Source organism: Filicampus tigris, chromosome 5 (genome assembly GCF_054856515.1).
Source record: "Filicampus tigris isolate MCC_2025a chromosome 5, RoL_Ftig_1.0, whole genome shotgun sequence".
In the NCBI taxonomy this organism is placed as follows: Eukaryota; Metazoa; Chordata; class Actinopteri; order Syngnathiformes; family Syngnathidae; genus Filicampus; species Filicampus tigris.
Window position 1 is genome coordinate 14,781,824 of NC_141221.1, and position 15,998 is coordinate 14,797,821.

At 42.4% G+C, this 15,998-nt stretch overlaps 1 protein-coding gene across 1 annotated transcript; it reads left to right on the top strand.

Moving 5' to 3' along the window:
- Positions 1-3,541: 3,541 nt before the first annotated feature.
- On the top strand, positions 3,542-12,846 carry LOC147147408 (E3 ubiquitin-protein ligase KCMF1-like). The gene is made up of 7 exons (XM_086031372.1): positions 3,542-3,778; positions 5,597-5,764; positions 7,254-7,393; positions 9,046-9,147; positions 10,166-10,346; positions 11,268-11,589; positions 11,882-12,846. Exons 1-7 carry the CDS (start codon positions 3,763-3,765, stop codon positions 12,192-12,194), a joined length of 1,242 nt encoding a protein of 413 aa, XP_085887498.1. The 5' UTR covers positions 3,542-3,762; the 3' UTR covers positions 12,195-12,846.
- Positions 12,847-15,998: the final 3,152 nt, after the last annotated feature.

A 15,998-nucleotide genomic window follows, 5' to 3' on the forward strand; every position in this document is an offset into this window, starting at 1 on the left:
ACACTCAGTGCCCGTTTGTAGAAATTGAATCGGGTCATCATTTTCAATTTGGTGGTAAAATCCACGCTATCCTACTGTAATTTGAAAAAAAAGGCAAGCTGTGGATGTTCATGTTTATGTTAACGCCACATATGGTTGTCGTGGCACCTCACTCACAGAGCTGGTTAAAAAAATGTGTTTGTAGTTGTGATATATATATATATATATATATATATATATATATATTATATATATATATATATATATATATATATATATATATATATATATATATATATATATATATATAGAATTTTTTTTTTTAATCTGGATACATTTTGACCATCATCAGAGAGAAAATAGTGCCACTTGCTGGCAAAAGAAGTATAGCAAGTTATGCAGGAAAAATAAGAGTAAGTATAAGCAAAGCTGGTAAAAGAACTGGTAAATTAGGAACAAGAAGAGGCTATATATACGCTGGCGAAAGAAGTGGTAGAAGATATGATGGCAAAATAAATAGAAGATAGGATACTGGCACATAAAGGAGAAGTAAGAGCTAAACTGGCTAAAAAAAGTGGTAGAAGTTATGTAGATGGAAAAAAAGGAAATAAAAGCCATGCCAAGAGAGTCTAAGCTGTGCTAACAAAAATAACTACAAGAGATAGTATCAAAAGAAAAAAGGGCCATTTGGGCAAAAAAAAACAAAAGATTGAATTGTAAAAATGTAGAAGCTATGCTTGTAAATTGTTAAAAAAAAAAAAGGAACGGTAGAATTCATGTAAAATAAGTGGAAGAAGGAATGCAAACAAATAGATAGAAGGCAGGTAGAAGATGTGCTAGCAAAATAAGAGGCGATGCTTGCAAAAGAAAAGGTAGAAGCTATGCTGGATTAAATAAAGAGAAGTAAAAGCCATGCTGGTGAAATAAGTAGAAGGGATGCTGGCAAAAGAGCAAGGAAAAGCTGTGCTAGCAAAAGGAAGATATGCGATTCTCGCAACAGAAGAAGAGACTGTGTTGGCAAAAGAAGGGTAGACACTATGCTGAATGAAAACAAAAAGTGGTAGAAGAAGGGATGCTATCAAAATGAGAAGATGAAGGCATGCTAGCAATAGAAGTGCTGGCAGAAGAAATGGTAGAAGATGAAGAAGCTGACAATGAGGAGAAGAAGAAGAAGAAGCAAAGAAGAAGCAGCAGCACGAGAAGAAGAAGAAACAGAAGAAGAAGACGAAGACAAAGATGAAGAAGAGCAAGGGATGGTAGCAAAAGAGCAAGTGGCTATGCTGGCAAAAGAAAAGGTAGAAGCCAAACTTGAAACTTTAAAAAGCAAAGGGAAGTAGAAAGCCATGCTGGTAAAATAATAATAAGAAAAGATGCTGGCAAAAGAAAAGTTAGAAGCTGTGCTCGCAAAAGAAGCAATAGAGGGATGATGGCAAAAGAAGAAGCTATACTGGCAAAAGAAGTACAAATTTGATGCTCTGCTGGCAAAAGAAGCGGAAATTGAGAGGCTCTGCTGGCAAAAGACAGAAGCGATGCTGGCTGAGAAGAAGTAGAATTGATGCTGGCAAAAGAAGTGGAAAAGGAGGTTGTGCTGGCATAAGAAGCAGAAGAAAAACATCCATCATTTTATCAGTTGACATCATTCTGTTATCAGCTTTGCGCATTTGTGACGAGGTGGGATGCATTTTACTGGGATTAAACGTCTCTTTTTCCAGACATGAGACAGACGATTCCAAAATAATGTGCCCTATTTACACAAGGGTCAAGTGCGAATGTATTAATAGCACTTACATCTTGTGCAATGATAGCAGCATGAGCACACTACTGTACCTCTGCAGAGGGTTGACATGAGGATGAGGTGATATAATGCGATGTGACATTAGAGCCACTCCACACTCTTAGAGTGAAAACAAATGGAAGAAGCACATGTTTGCGATCTCCTGATGACGCTTGCATTATATTAAGAGTAGACATGACATTATATTATATTATCCATCCATCCATTATCTGTACCGCTTATCCTCACAAGGGTCGCGGGGCGTGCTGGAGCCTATCCCAGCTGTCTTTGGGCAGTAGGCGGGGGACACCCTGAACTGGTTGCCAGACAATTGCAGGGCACACAGAGACATACATCCGCACTCACAATCACACCTAGTGGCAATTTAGAGTATCCAATCAACTTACCATGCATGTTTTTGGAATGTGGGAGGAAACCGGAGTACCCGGTGAAAACCCACGCAGGCACGGGGAGAACATGCAAACTCCACACAGGGAGGCTGGAGCCGAGATCGAACCCACGACCTCTGAACTGTGAGGTGGACGTGCTAACCAGTCGACCACTGTGCCGCCCTATATTATATTATATTATATTATATTATATTATATTATATTATATTATATTATATTATATTATATTATATTATATTATATTATATTATATTATATTATGCGTCACAGTGGGCGACTGGTTAGCACGTCCGCCTCACAATTCCGAGGTCATGGGTTCGATCCCGGCTCCAGCCTCCCTGTGTGGAGTTTGCATTTTCTCCCCGTGCCTGCGTGGGTTTTCGCCGGGTACTCCGGTTTCCTCCCACATTCCAAAAACATGCATGGTAAGTTGATTGGACACTCTAAATTGCCCCTAGGTGTGATTGTGAGTGCGGATGTTTGTCTTTGTGTGCCCTGCGATTGGCTGGCAACCAATTCAGGGTGTCCCCCGTCTAATGACCAAAGACTGCTGGGATAGGCTCCAGCACGCCTGTGACCCTTGTGAGGATAAACGGTATCGATAATGGATGGATGGATGGATATATTCAATTATTTCTATCAAGGATGGGCAATTTAAAGGCTGGAGGCATCAGTTCTACTCAGGGGCGACATATGACCACACACACGTCCTAACCATATTTATGATAAAAATGCAATTTTAGATATGTGCAAAATATGTCCTCTTTCTTCATAAATTTAGCAATTGCTCTTTCATTTTTCATAAAACATTTTACAATGCATGTATTAAAGATCCACTATCCTAACCCAAAAAACAAAGGGTTTGAAGTAAACAACAAAATAACGACACTGTGATTTTTTTCCCACTGCATAAAAAGTACCATTCAAGGATGACAAAAAACCTGCTGAGCAACAAACCAACATTAAGAGCAAAAACTCAATTAGCACGTTTTCCACAAAAATCAACTCACTCAAAATTGTTATATTATTAAGGTACCTACTCATGTTGTAGTATTGGTCCAGTGTAAGTACAACTAAGCCATGTCTACCTTCTAGTGGTGAATGGTGATGACATTACAACTTAAAACTACAGTCAATGCATGTTCAGTTTGGCACCTGTGAATTGCATATTACACCCCCTTTCTTTCCTCAATATTTTTCAAAATTCTATTCTATTCTATTCTATTCTATTCTATTCTATTCTATTCTATTCTATTCTATTCTATTCTATTCTATTCTATTCTATTCTATTCTATTCTATTCTATTCTATTCTATTCGGCTTTGTAGCATACAGGATTTGTCCCTCGTTGATGACGGTAAGTGGGCTGTGATTCCAAAGCAGTGACAACACTGCCATCTTCCGTCCGGATGAGCGATGAGCCGAGCGGTGACACAGCAGGAGGCGGACGGAGGGAGGGCAGCAGCTCACCGGATCCTTCATGAGGGAAGAGGCCAGGGACAGCCAACCAGCCCCGGCTTCTCCTTCTCTTCACTAATATAGTCCTTGTTTCGGTTTTGCGTGTCAGGCCCGAGCTCGGGCTCGCTTTCGGCTTCGTAGAATGTCCCGGCATGAAGGTAAGAAACTCGGCGCCGATTTAGTGAGCTAGATCGGCGTTTGTCAGAAACGTTGACGGCGCGGTGGGGGGGAAGCACCACCGGCTAAGCGAAGCTAACCGAGAATGTCTTACTAGTAGTCGCTGAGGCAATGTTAGCAGCACGGACGCGTGATGACTATCCAGTAAACATGAATGTACACAAGTTTAATGGTAAAATGATGGCTGACGTTCGTGTTTTAATGATAACTGGAGCCGGAGACGACGCTGTCAAATAGGCGGAAGAAGCCCCAGAACGTCTTGCTAAGTGGAGCTAACGCGGTATAGTTAGCATGGCGGCTAACACAACCAGGCTGCTGGTTGGTTATGGTTACCACACTGGGCTCGTGGAGGGGTGGGGGGGTGTTGGGGGTCTGGGTCAGTGCCGAGAATAGGCAGCAGCGAATGGGGGCGAGGCTACTCTCGCACGTCGTACATTCTGCTTGGAGAGCTAATGTGTGGCAAATTTCTGCACAAGCATGTCCTTGCGGCCAACCTTGCCCGTGCTTCAAAAAGTCCGTCGTTAATATTTACCGCCTCACACGATGAGGGGACTCGTTTTAGATGACAAAAAGTTGAATTGGAACACACAACCTGGCTAATTGCAGCTCGTTCAGTCGTTGCGAGGCAGCTTAATCAGGCCCTAAGCGGCCCTGAACTAACGTGTACACTAGAAGTCTCAGGAGATTGACAGTTCAGGTCAACTCAAGTTACAAATACATTACTGTGCGTTAATATAACTACCGTGAACTAGGAGTGGCCCTAAACGTGGCTTGGGCTTTATACAAATGTCATGATAATCACCATGAAAACTGTATATTTGTCAAATATGCTCATTTATATTTCCAAACTTACCTTCAATAGGTGAAAATCAGCCATGTCTGGACATATAAAAAAACATATCAAAGTATTAGCGTTAGCATTAAATTGGCCTTTAATGTACTGTGCAGTGTGCAAGCATATGCCTTTAAGAGGTGGGGCCTGGTAGGGTGGCATGTGTCTTGGGCAAATCTGTTTGGGAGTGGCTGAGAGCGCTGTGGCTGACAGCAGCATCTGTGAGAGTTCGCTGAGTGTCTTTATTTTTGACTGTTCTCCTGACATTCAATAAAAGGCTAATAAGTGCTGTGGCTGTCCTTACCCACATGTGACAGAGAAGGTGACTTTCGGCTTGTCCAATTAGAGGTCACCACCGCGAGTCACTCGTGTGATTTGTTTACTACATTAATTACGCTTGACCTCTTGATACAACCCACCCATTTTTATCGGAGCTTGGTATTGGGACACCGACCTGGAATAGAACCCGTCATGTCGGTCACCTTCGACATGGTCACCTGGGCTGAGGGTTGAACGCACAACCTTCGGATTGGTAGACGACCACTCTGCCACCTGAGCCATTTTTTTTTTAAATGTCGTTGTCTTCATCTTATATTATTATGTGTTAATGTGTAAAAGTAATTCCCTGAAGAGGGCTGCATTCGGTATGCCTGACCGTGGCCGACGCGTCCTCGGCGGGTGTCCGCCTAGACTTTAACGGGGCTTCACCGCACAGCCTCGCACTCTGGAGATGCCCATTTTCTACAAAGCAAATCTTACAAATTGCTTGAGCGCACATGAACGTCTATTGCCAAACAAGACTGTTTCATCTACTTTAATCATCGCTAGTTTTATTTCTCTCATAAATCAACAATAAAAACTCATGAATAGAAAGCAAGTCTTAGTCTATCAATGAGTTGCTTCAAATAGGCCTTCAAATCTTTTGGAATAAACTGAGCCGGTTTTCTTTTCACCTTTGTGCCCTCAGGCGTGAGCTGCGATGCGTGTTTGAAAGGCAACTTCCGGGGCCGCCGCTACAAATGTTTAATCTGCTACGACTACGACCTGTGCGCGTCGTGCTACGAGAGCGGCGCCACCACCACCAGACACACCACGGAGCACCCCATGCAGTGTATATTGACACGGGTCGACTTTGGTGAGTACCGCTGACACGGCGCTCCAAAACGAATTCATGTGGGTATCTAATTAGGCTTTGGAAGAATATGTCAGGTCGCCTTAAAATTTGCGATTATTTGACAATTTTTTGAAGCGACCGTATGGTTTTATTGTGATAAAATGCTGTCTCGAAAGAACGGGCCTCTAGTTTTTTGCGCTTTCCAGAAAATCAAAGTCAACCAAGATGCATCACTATGCTTTTTGTTGGTCTCAAGAATGTAAACGGGAAACAAGGTTAGTGTCATAATACTAAGGACTCTAGTTTTAAAAGTACGCAAATAACCCATTTTACAGGCTATCTCCATTACAGGAAAAAATAAACCAAGGCATTTTATCACTAAAGCAGTGCTGTCAAGCGATTAAAATTGAACTAATCCCCAAATTTTGTACAATTGATCGCGATTAATCATATTTTTCAACCACAATTTCTTACGAAGCTTTGAACCGATATTTACTGGAGTAAAATCTTAATGTGGAAAAAATAAAAGTATATTTCGATTCAAAGACTGTTCCAATAGCTTTCTTTGATCCTGAATACGATTCTTTTCCCGTGAAATACAACGGTTGAACAATACATCAAAGATGTACAACTAATATGGTATTTGAATTTGGCTTTGCAAAGTGTGCAAATTATTTTGTATTTTTCAAATGAGCTGTCAAGCAACTTTTTAAAGTTAAAGTAAAGCTCGTTTTTGCTACAGTGACTCTCTTCTAAGTTTGGCTGCAAAGTGAGCAGAGGTCAGCTGCTACAGGAAGTAAATAAAACTAAGTTAATAGCGTTTTTTTTTTTTTTAAATGTTATTGCGTTATAACATGTAAATTAATCTCCACAGTTAATGCTTTAACTTTGACAGCCCTACATTAAAGGAAAACTCCATCTTGCAAGATGATAACTCTCACCCTCGCAAAGTAATGTGTGCGACGACCTCAGAATTTGGGCGTAGACAGAGTGGCGTGGTCAGTTGTAAGATTCTTTGAAATGTTTCTTCCTTGTGAGTTAGAAGCTTCAATTCACCAAGGAGAGTCAATAGTGACAGCAGAATTATGTTGCTTGACATAGGTCATGCGGATTTTGCATGCGCACTCTGTCGCGCTGCTCATTCGGTGCATCCACGAAAAAAGGAAACGATCAACCTCCCCAACAGTAAAATGTATACTGGCAAGAAGCATTGTTACATGAGCTACCCAACAACACTTTTCGACAGCTTTTGGGAAGCGCTGTCTGGCATCTGCAATTTAGAGCAGCTCTATAAAAGGCTGAAGTGTGCGGGTACTATTTACTTGATGTCCTTTTTTCTTTTTCTGTGAAATATTCCCACTTGCAGAATTTAAAAAGTAGCAACACGGCAAGGTGCGCAGTGTGGATGTGTTTTGAGAGGAAAGACCTCAAGTCATGAATGAACAGATGAGAAAGGCTGCAGAGCACGCTTTGGTCCAGATCCGTAACGCCTCGTCCCCTCTGCCGACAGACTTGTATTACGGCGGAGAAGCGTTCTCGGTGGAGCAGCCCCAGGCCTTCACGTGTCCTTACTGTGGCAGAATGGGCTACACCGAGATGTCCCTGCAGGAGCACGTGGCCGCCGAGCACACGGAGACCTCCACCGAAGTGGTATGGCAATCTCAAGATGCATCGCACTGAGCGTATCGTTAGCTAGTCTGAGAATGTAGATAATAAGGACGTCACAATATCGGCAGTACCGTGATATCGCCATATTATAATTGCCACACTATATCGGCGCCGTTACGTCCTGTTATCAATAGCAGCAAATCTGTTGCGGTGAGCCTCGTAAACTCACCGTCGTCTCCCAATTGCTTGTTCCTCAAATGTCGGATTAAGTTGGTTGTGTCGACACTTGTGGCCATGCGAGATATCTTTTCATGGCGCAAACTACACACAGCACGCTGTGGGTGATCGGATTCTTTGATCGGCAATGAAAGGCTTTGATCGGATATGACGATCACGTCGTTTCAACGCGAAAACCGTCCGATCGTTAGCGGTGCCCTTAGAACGTAACATATTGCTGATATTGTTTAATCTTATTCCAAATGTATCGTTTAGTAACATTGCCCCGGACCCCTTCGTCCATCTGCATAGAATGTCTTTCAAATCAAGTTGTGCATGCAAAATATTGTTTACGCCATAACTACTTTGTCGCTTCCTGCCGGACGGTTCGATATCATTGGAGTTTACACACGGGTAGGCGCATGAGCTTCAAACTATACCTAATGTTTACAGTACATGACTAAGTCAACATTAGTCTCATTTTCATAATGACATTCTGTCAATGCAAATATGTGCTTTGCTCATCCCCTTTCTCGTCAGCATTTGCACCCTTCACCAACCTGTGCTGTTGTTTAACCCACGAAGGGCTAAAGCGCCCGGCTCGACATCCAGAATCCCCCTCTTTTTCAACGCCTACAAAATCATTTATCTCAGCTCCTGTAGCAAATAGAAATATCATTCCAAAAGAATTTGAGAGCTTAGACATGTGACTTTCATACAAGCCCGAGTTTATTATTATTTACTGTTGAATTGAAGATGTAATGAATAAAGTGTCAGTGCAAGAGAAGCACTCATTTTAATTTAAAAAAAAAAAAAATCAAGTGGTAGAAATTAGCATCCTCTATTCTGTTACAAAGACGTCGATATTTTCATTGTCTTAACAACATATCACGTTCGACTGGTTCCACCGGTTCAAAGTCCACAAGCACGTCGTCTCTATCGCCGCCGTTGCTTGTTTCAGAGCTCCCGTGATTGACGGCCGTTACGGCTCGGAAAAGATTCCCAAACATCCTCCGGGGTCTCGCGGCATCGTCACCGTCACCTTTTTTTCCGGGGAGAAAAAAAATAGTACCGCCTATTGGCCGGTCCGCCTCTAATTTTAAACGGGTTTCCGTCAGCGATTCCGACTAAACTTAAAAACGCAACAGCGCTCCAGGGGTAGAAACGCGGGTTGTGCGCTCCCGTCCTTGATAGGTTAAAGGCGTACATTTGACAGTAAACAATGGAAAGGAAACCGTTATTTTCCCATTTGCTTAAAAGCAGAGAGGTAGCAGGCTAAATGTCATCTGAAAGGTAGCAAGGCACCTGTCACTAAATCAGGGAACGGCAGGCTTCTCAACATGTCTCGGCCTGCTGATGGTCAGTCGCACATCTTCAAATCCCCTCTAAATGTCAGCGGGGATTCACGATTATCAACGCTAGCAGCTTGGGGACCCTCATTCGCTCACTTCACTTCTGTCTGTTTTCTTGGCCTGCAGATCTGCCCCATTTGTGCAGCGCTGCCCGGCGGAGACCCCAATCATGTGACAGACGATTTTGCTGCTCACCTCACACTTGAACACAGAGTACCCAGAGACCTGATATCCTTTTTTTGTGAGAAGTTGTGTTGGAGTGAATCAGATGCACCAGCTAAACAGCTGAAAAACGGTGTCGTTAAGGCGGGGATGTGCCCTGCGTGGGTGAAGTGAAAAATGTAGACGTCACAGTTCGGATCCAATGAAATAATTGAAGTTTGTCTTGATTTATTTTATAAAACGTTTTTGCTCTTAAAAAAAAACCCTAATGGCTGTTTAGGATTTAATAACGCAACTCAACGCAATATGAGGCAGGATGCATTCTTATTTTACACATGGTACAAGTGTATATAATAACAAGGTATCCTGCTCGACATTTTGAGCTGAATGTTTACAATTATTAAATGAGCAAAAGTGTTTTATAGAATAAATGAAGACAAAGTTTTATTTAGCTTTTTTCTCATCATGTCCGAACAAGAGGCAGAAAAAATATCCTGTAGCATTAATTTGAGGATTCGTTTCACCCCCAGGTTGCCCAAACGCTCCCATGCATGCGACTTCCGTGATCCGTGAGGGTTTTCGATGTCCTGTGCCGCTATTACAGTGAATGCGGACTAATCACGTTACCTTAATGTGCACGCACTTCTTTTTTTTTTTTCTTTTCCACTAACCATCATGCCGATCACGAATCAAAGATGATCCGTTGCACCACTACTACGCGTTGAACTGATTAGTCGACTGGTTAAATACTTGGCATCAATGTTATGAGCGTTACAAAATAAGTAAAACAAAAATTAAAAATATATTTTTTGTCAATGAAATAAAATGAAAATGCTTTTTTTTTAAAAAAAACAAAACAAAAAAAACTAGCTGAAACTACATCTACTACAATGTCCTGTCTTACAACACGCTACGCTATAGAACACAAGATGATGTTTGTTTTCTGATGAATGACTCACCTTGTTCGGCACTTTTTTTTTTTCTTCTTTTTTTTTTACTATTACAATTTTACTTTGCAGCATCCAACTGTAAGAATAGGGCAAAAAAAAAATTGGTTACAAGCTTCCTTAACTGCTCTATTCACGACGAGTCGAGCGGCGTGCGGCACGTGAGGCGGATGTTCCATCCCGGGCGCGGATTGGGTGGCCCCCGCGCCCGCAGGTCAAACATGCACTTCACCAGCAACTCCACTGGGGGGCTCTCAACCAGTCAGAACTCCTCTCAGAGCTCTAATTACAGCCGGGAGGCCATGGACCCCATCGCAGGTGCGTCACCAACCAAACCTTGATGTCCTTATTGGTACAATCGCGCAAATCAATTTTAGTCTGGGTGAGTAGCTTGAAATTGCCCTGCGGGCTCCAGCTGTGACGTCATGAGGCCGATGGGACTTGTTGCCACCCGCTGGGCCGTTGCACAAGAGCCTTTGTGGAGCTGCCACTTCAAGTCGGTCAAAATGCAGTAGCAGAGACATGGTGTCCTCATGACCCGAAAGTGTCAAAAGGAAGTCGGGGATGTCAAGCGCGGTTCAGGAGCCACAAAACGCCTCATTTGATGCCGTGTGCATTTGATTGAGGAAAAGCGCAGATATTCTACTGTAAATTGGGTTTATGCTAAAATGTATATATTTTTTTTGCTCCCTTTGAATTCTTTCATTGCCAAGCGTTATCCGAAAAGACAACCAACCCCTAGAGTGTTAGCCGATTTTGAGCAGACAGCCGATTGTGAATTTTCTCACCTAGCCAAGTAATTGCAATCTCGCGGCGTTGCATTGATACTTCAGTACTGAAGTAGTCGTCCAATTGTGATCACTCGCTTTACAGAAGCACTTTTTCAAAATGTTACACATGAGCTACTTGGGAATTTGGTGCGTGCTTTCGGGTTTTTTGGAAGCTGCTGGGGATGAAGCTCCGCTGTTATCACTTGATGCAGATGGAAACCACTCCTCCCATGAATCAGGGTCGGCATCGCCAAGTAATTCGTCAGAGTCCCCCTTGAATGATGAGGACTCTTTAAAAAAAAAAACAAAAAAAAAACGCAATCGACTAGAACACTCGTCGCCGGGACGCAACGTCATCATTTTACTTGATGTATTTTCACGTTTCCAGGCAATGAAAGAGTTAAACGCCAACCATTTTATTCCGATAAAGTCCTGTGAATGTCAATGAAATGTTTCCGGCTCCCCACAGAGCTTTTATCGCAGCTGTCGGGCGTGCGGCGCTCGGCGGGCGGCCAGCTTAGCTCGGGCCCGTCGGCCTCGCAGCTGCAGCAGCTCCAGATGCAGCTCCAGCTTGAGCGGCAGCAGGCGCAGGCGGCGCGCCAGCAGCTTGAGACGGCGCGCAACGCCACGCGCGGCGGGCGCGCCAACTCCATCCACAACGCCAACTCGTCCGCCGCCGCCAACAACCCCAACCTGAGCGCCAACCACAACAGCAACCCCGGAACCAACGCCGGACCTTCGGAGAGCCCCGCCCAACACACGCCGCACAGCTCTCACTTTCTACTCAGCAGGTCAGCTTCTTTTAACCAACTTTGTTCTAGGGCTGAACGATTAATCGAATTCAAATCGGCATCGCAGTGTAGTAGTATGCAATTTTCAAATCGCAGAAGTTGTAATTAGGTAAAAACAAAGTGCTTCATTTTGGTCGGTCGGTAGGCTTTACTTTTTAAATATATTTATTGATATACTGTTATTTTTCAGGCCTAGTGTATAATACATTAATTCGCTGTGTGCACCCATCCAAATGATGAAAATGTATCCCTAATTTTTGATAATTATTTTTTTAACCCATGCTGTCCGCAGGCTGAGCGAAGCGCGCGTGTCCGAGGCGGAGCGTCAGGCGTGTGAGGCGCAGTGGGCGGACAGGAGCTTGTTCGTGACGGAGCTGCTGCTGTCCACGCTTCTGGCGGACCACCACTGCGACGACATCGACGATGACGTCGCCGACCGCCGCCGCCGCCGCCGTCCCGGGTCGCTGCGCAACTTTGCCGATTTCCAGTCCATGGGCTGCGTGGAGGTGATGACACTGGACGTGGCGCTGGAGAACCTCAACCTCAAAGAGAGCAGCGCCGCCGCCCCCCCTGCCAAGAAAGAGCCCCCCGCCCCATCTCTTTGATGGAGCAAAAAGACTGCAATCCCCCCCCCACCAACCCCCACCCTTTTTCATTTCTTTTTACTCCTCACTGATTTTGTCATTTCGGCCCCTCCCATGTCCGTGTGTACGGGAAATACGAGTTAGACGAGTGAATGTGAGAGAGAACTATATAAATCTATTATTAAAAAAAAAAAAGCCAAAAAAAAAAAAAGCAAAACAAATCTATATGAAAGCTGATAATCACTTAACTCACAAGCTGGCCATGAAAGGAGGCCAAAGAAAAAAAAACCAACTGCTGTTACAAGCTAATACGCATGATCAAGCTTCATGTACACACAGTCTGATGGACAGCCGCACCCGTGTCACCCTCTTCTTGTGTCACCTGGCTTTCTAATGACTGGACACACTACAAGACTTTCTATCAAACACAACCATTCACTCGGACCTTTTTTGTGTGTGTGTGTGTGTGTGTGTGCGGTCTCCATGCCTGGAAGTGAAGGGAACGCCCCCATGTATGCTCTTATATCCCCCCCCCCCACGCCCCCCCACCTGCTAACTTCTCTCTTCGCTCCAATGGATGTGTGTCAGGCCTCAAGAAGACGTGCAATGTATGAACTTGCGGGCTCAGGCGACCTTTCAGTGTGGACCACAATAAACATGTTTTGGATGGAAATCGATTAACAAAATACCGCACTCTTCGCTCAGTGTGTGTGCATGGTTTTGTGTGTGTGATAAATCGTATGAATGAAGTGGCTTTGACTTTATAGTACAATTTCACATTGATCGAAGAAGTCCCAGTGCAGTGTGACTCAAATCTTGAAGTGCCAATTCCCAGAAGTCTTTGCACTTGAATGGCCCACTAGTGATGCAAATGGATCTTTATATAAGCAAAGTGGTGGCGGGCACAGAAAATACTAACTCCAGAAGTTAGAACTGAAAAGGGTGCATTAAAAAAACGGTGTGGGCTGATGCTATAAATCACCACCTGTGTGCAAGTTTTACTGTCTATATGAATTATGGCTCACTAAAACAGAAATTTAGACATGAAAGTAATGGAAAAATACATTTATCATATTGTACTTGCAATTTGTCTTGAAATGCAACTTAAAGTAGAAATCAACCCAAACATATTTTTTTCAAGAATATGTTCCGAGCAGGCCCACTAGTTGAAACACGGCATTCTGATTAATATTGCGTTTGTGGAATATGAGTTAAGCAGCAAAATCCACTCCTTTTTAGCCATCTCAGGGGCGGCCATTTTGTCACATCTGTCGACTGAAAATGACATTACAACTGCTAACCACCAATCAACTTCAGAAAACAGGTCAGCTATGATTGGTCGTTACCTGAGCCCTGAGTAGCTGTGATGTCATTTTCAGTCGAAAGTGTGTGAAGTGAAAAAATGGCCACCCCCAGACAAAAGAGTGGATTAACTCTCTTTCCTCAAAAGCAATATTTATCAGAATGCCTTGCTTCAAACTAGTTGGCCTGCATAGAACATATTCTTGAAAAAAATATGTTTGGTTTGACTTACAATTTATTAATGAATAATAAAATTCAGGAGGACTCCTGATTCCTAACACCGCTAGGGGCGCTCTAACAAAACTGTCAGAAAAAAATCAATGTAAAGAAGACGCTACTTTTTCTTTAGCAGATAGCACACGGACGACAAATTACAAACATTTAATTATTTTCAAATCCTCGCCCCTTCATCATGGAACCTACACGAAGAAGTTCGTATGATGCAAGTTTTTAGTTGAAGGCCATCGAGCTTGCTTGCTTGCTTGGCTATCCAGGAAGCAAACCGCGCTGCTGCACGCAAGCTTAGCGTCAATGAATCAATGGTGAGATGTTGGAGGCGGCAGCGGAAGCTGAAATGAAGATAAGTACTGTTTTTTTTTTTATCTTGGTTCTGTTCCATTTGAATCATTAAAGTTGCTGCCGTGTTACAAGGCACTGTTAGGAAAGAATCTGTTCAGGTACATGTACTGTTCAAAATTGTTCTGTAAATGCAGTAAATACCTAATAAAAATACCAAATTTTTCAACATAGAAGATTTAATGGGTTTCAGCGAAGAAGATGACTTGTGATTTCAAGCACAGAAAATAAATATCTAATTTTTCAACATTAATAGGTGCGGCTTATATTGTTTTTCATTATTATTTTTTTCAAATAGAGTGCATGTATCTTATATGAAGGTGCAGCTTATAGTCCAGAAAATACGGTACTCAAAATTTTCAATTGGTGTGAATGGATGTTTATCTTACGTACCCTGTGATTGGCTGTCGACCAGTCCAGGGTGTATGTATGGAAGGTCACAAAATACAAGAAGTCACAAAGAATAAATACACACAACACAATAAAATGTAAGTGTTCTTTGTAATTTTAATTCCCATAATTTAGTTTAAATGCAGACATTGTTTTTCCTCACTAAAATCTTAAATAAAGACATTACAGTACGATAGAAGCAAATCAGAGCAATATTTTGTTGAAGCAGGCTACAGTTGTCTTTTTTTGTTGTTTGTTTGTTAAATCCACCCATTAGACGTGATGCAGCAAGCAGACAGGGAATAGCGCTAAACATTCAAAAGACGACACGTAGCTGGAAAAGCCTGCAGGCCGGCCGAGGACTGGGACCACCACGTTCTACTACAATAACGCACGCACGTCAATCACGCACAAATTGGCAGTTCCACACTCACACACCAGGGGGGGAAGGGCTATCACGACGGGGCGGGCAGAGCTACGCGGCAACGAGCAACCGACGTTTTCTAGCAGGCCGAAGGGGCAAAAAAATTGGCAACGTTCCATCCCGCTAGTTGCTCGACTTCGAGGTCAACAAAAGTTTACTGTGATCACAATGGGGAACTGTCGCCCTCTACAGGTCAGCACTTGTGACGACTGCGAATTTGTACCTAGCCGAGTTATCGCTTTCGAGAGTTAGTTGCTATTACTTTTGTTCGTGAACACTCGGACCTTAAAATTTGAATTTTTAAAAAAGTAAAAATAAAGAAAATTTCATTTAAAAAACAAATCAAAGCCTCCATTTCTGTTAACCAAAACATGACTCAAAATATTGGGTAAAATAAAAATGGACTTATAATTTTTTTGTTTTGGTGGGTCAACTCAATTTGAAAAACTAAAACATTTCATCGAAATATGCTTAAAAAAATCCACATCCTGATGATATTTTTACATTTTATTTTAGATGTGTGAAGGCACGACAAAACCACTCATAATCATCTTATCGGCTTCACTAACATCTCTAAAAACTTTGGAAGTTGAACTCGGAATACACAAAGTGAAGCATCTTGGAATCAAGCAATCACCTTCACTGCTGCGTCTCTCACTACAATCTTTATTTTGGCAGTTCTAAAATTTCACCCAAAATAAAACAAAATTTTTTTTTTAATATTTAATTTGAATACAAAATATTATATTAGAATCCAGACCACTGAGGGGGAAAAAATGAGGCGCAACAAGACGAGGCAGTTCGGCATTAGTGGATCCCTTTTCAGTATCTTGACTCACTGTTAGAATTTTTTGTACATTTCGTATTTTTCTTTGTCAAATTTTGTGTGTATATCCTGGAACAAAGTATTAACATTACAGAAAAAAAAATAATAATCATATATTGCTGAAACTGGCACTCTTTACAGATCAGGGCGACTTTACATTTTTTTTGGTTTTTGAATAATGTATACCGCTCTGGAAAAAAATATTCATAAATGTTTGAGTAAAATGCACATTTTGCTTTTATGATATAAACAACTGGAAACAACCCAAGTACAAATTAAAATATTGGAGCTTTTTCTTTTGCAAAAC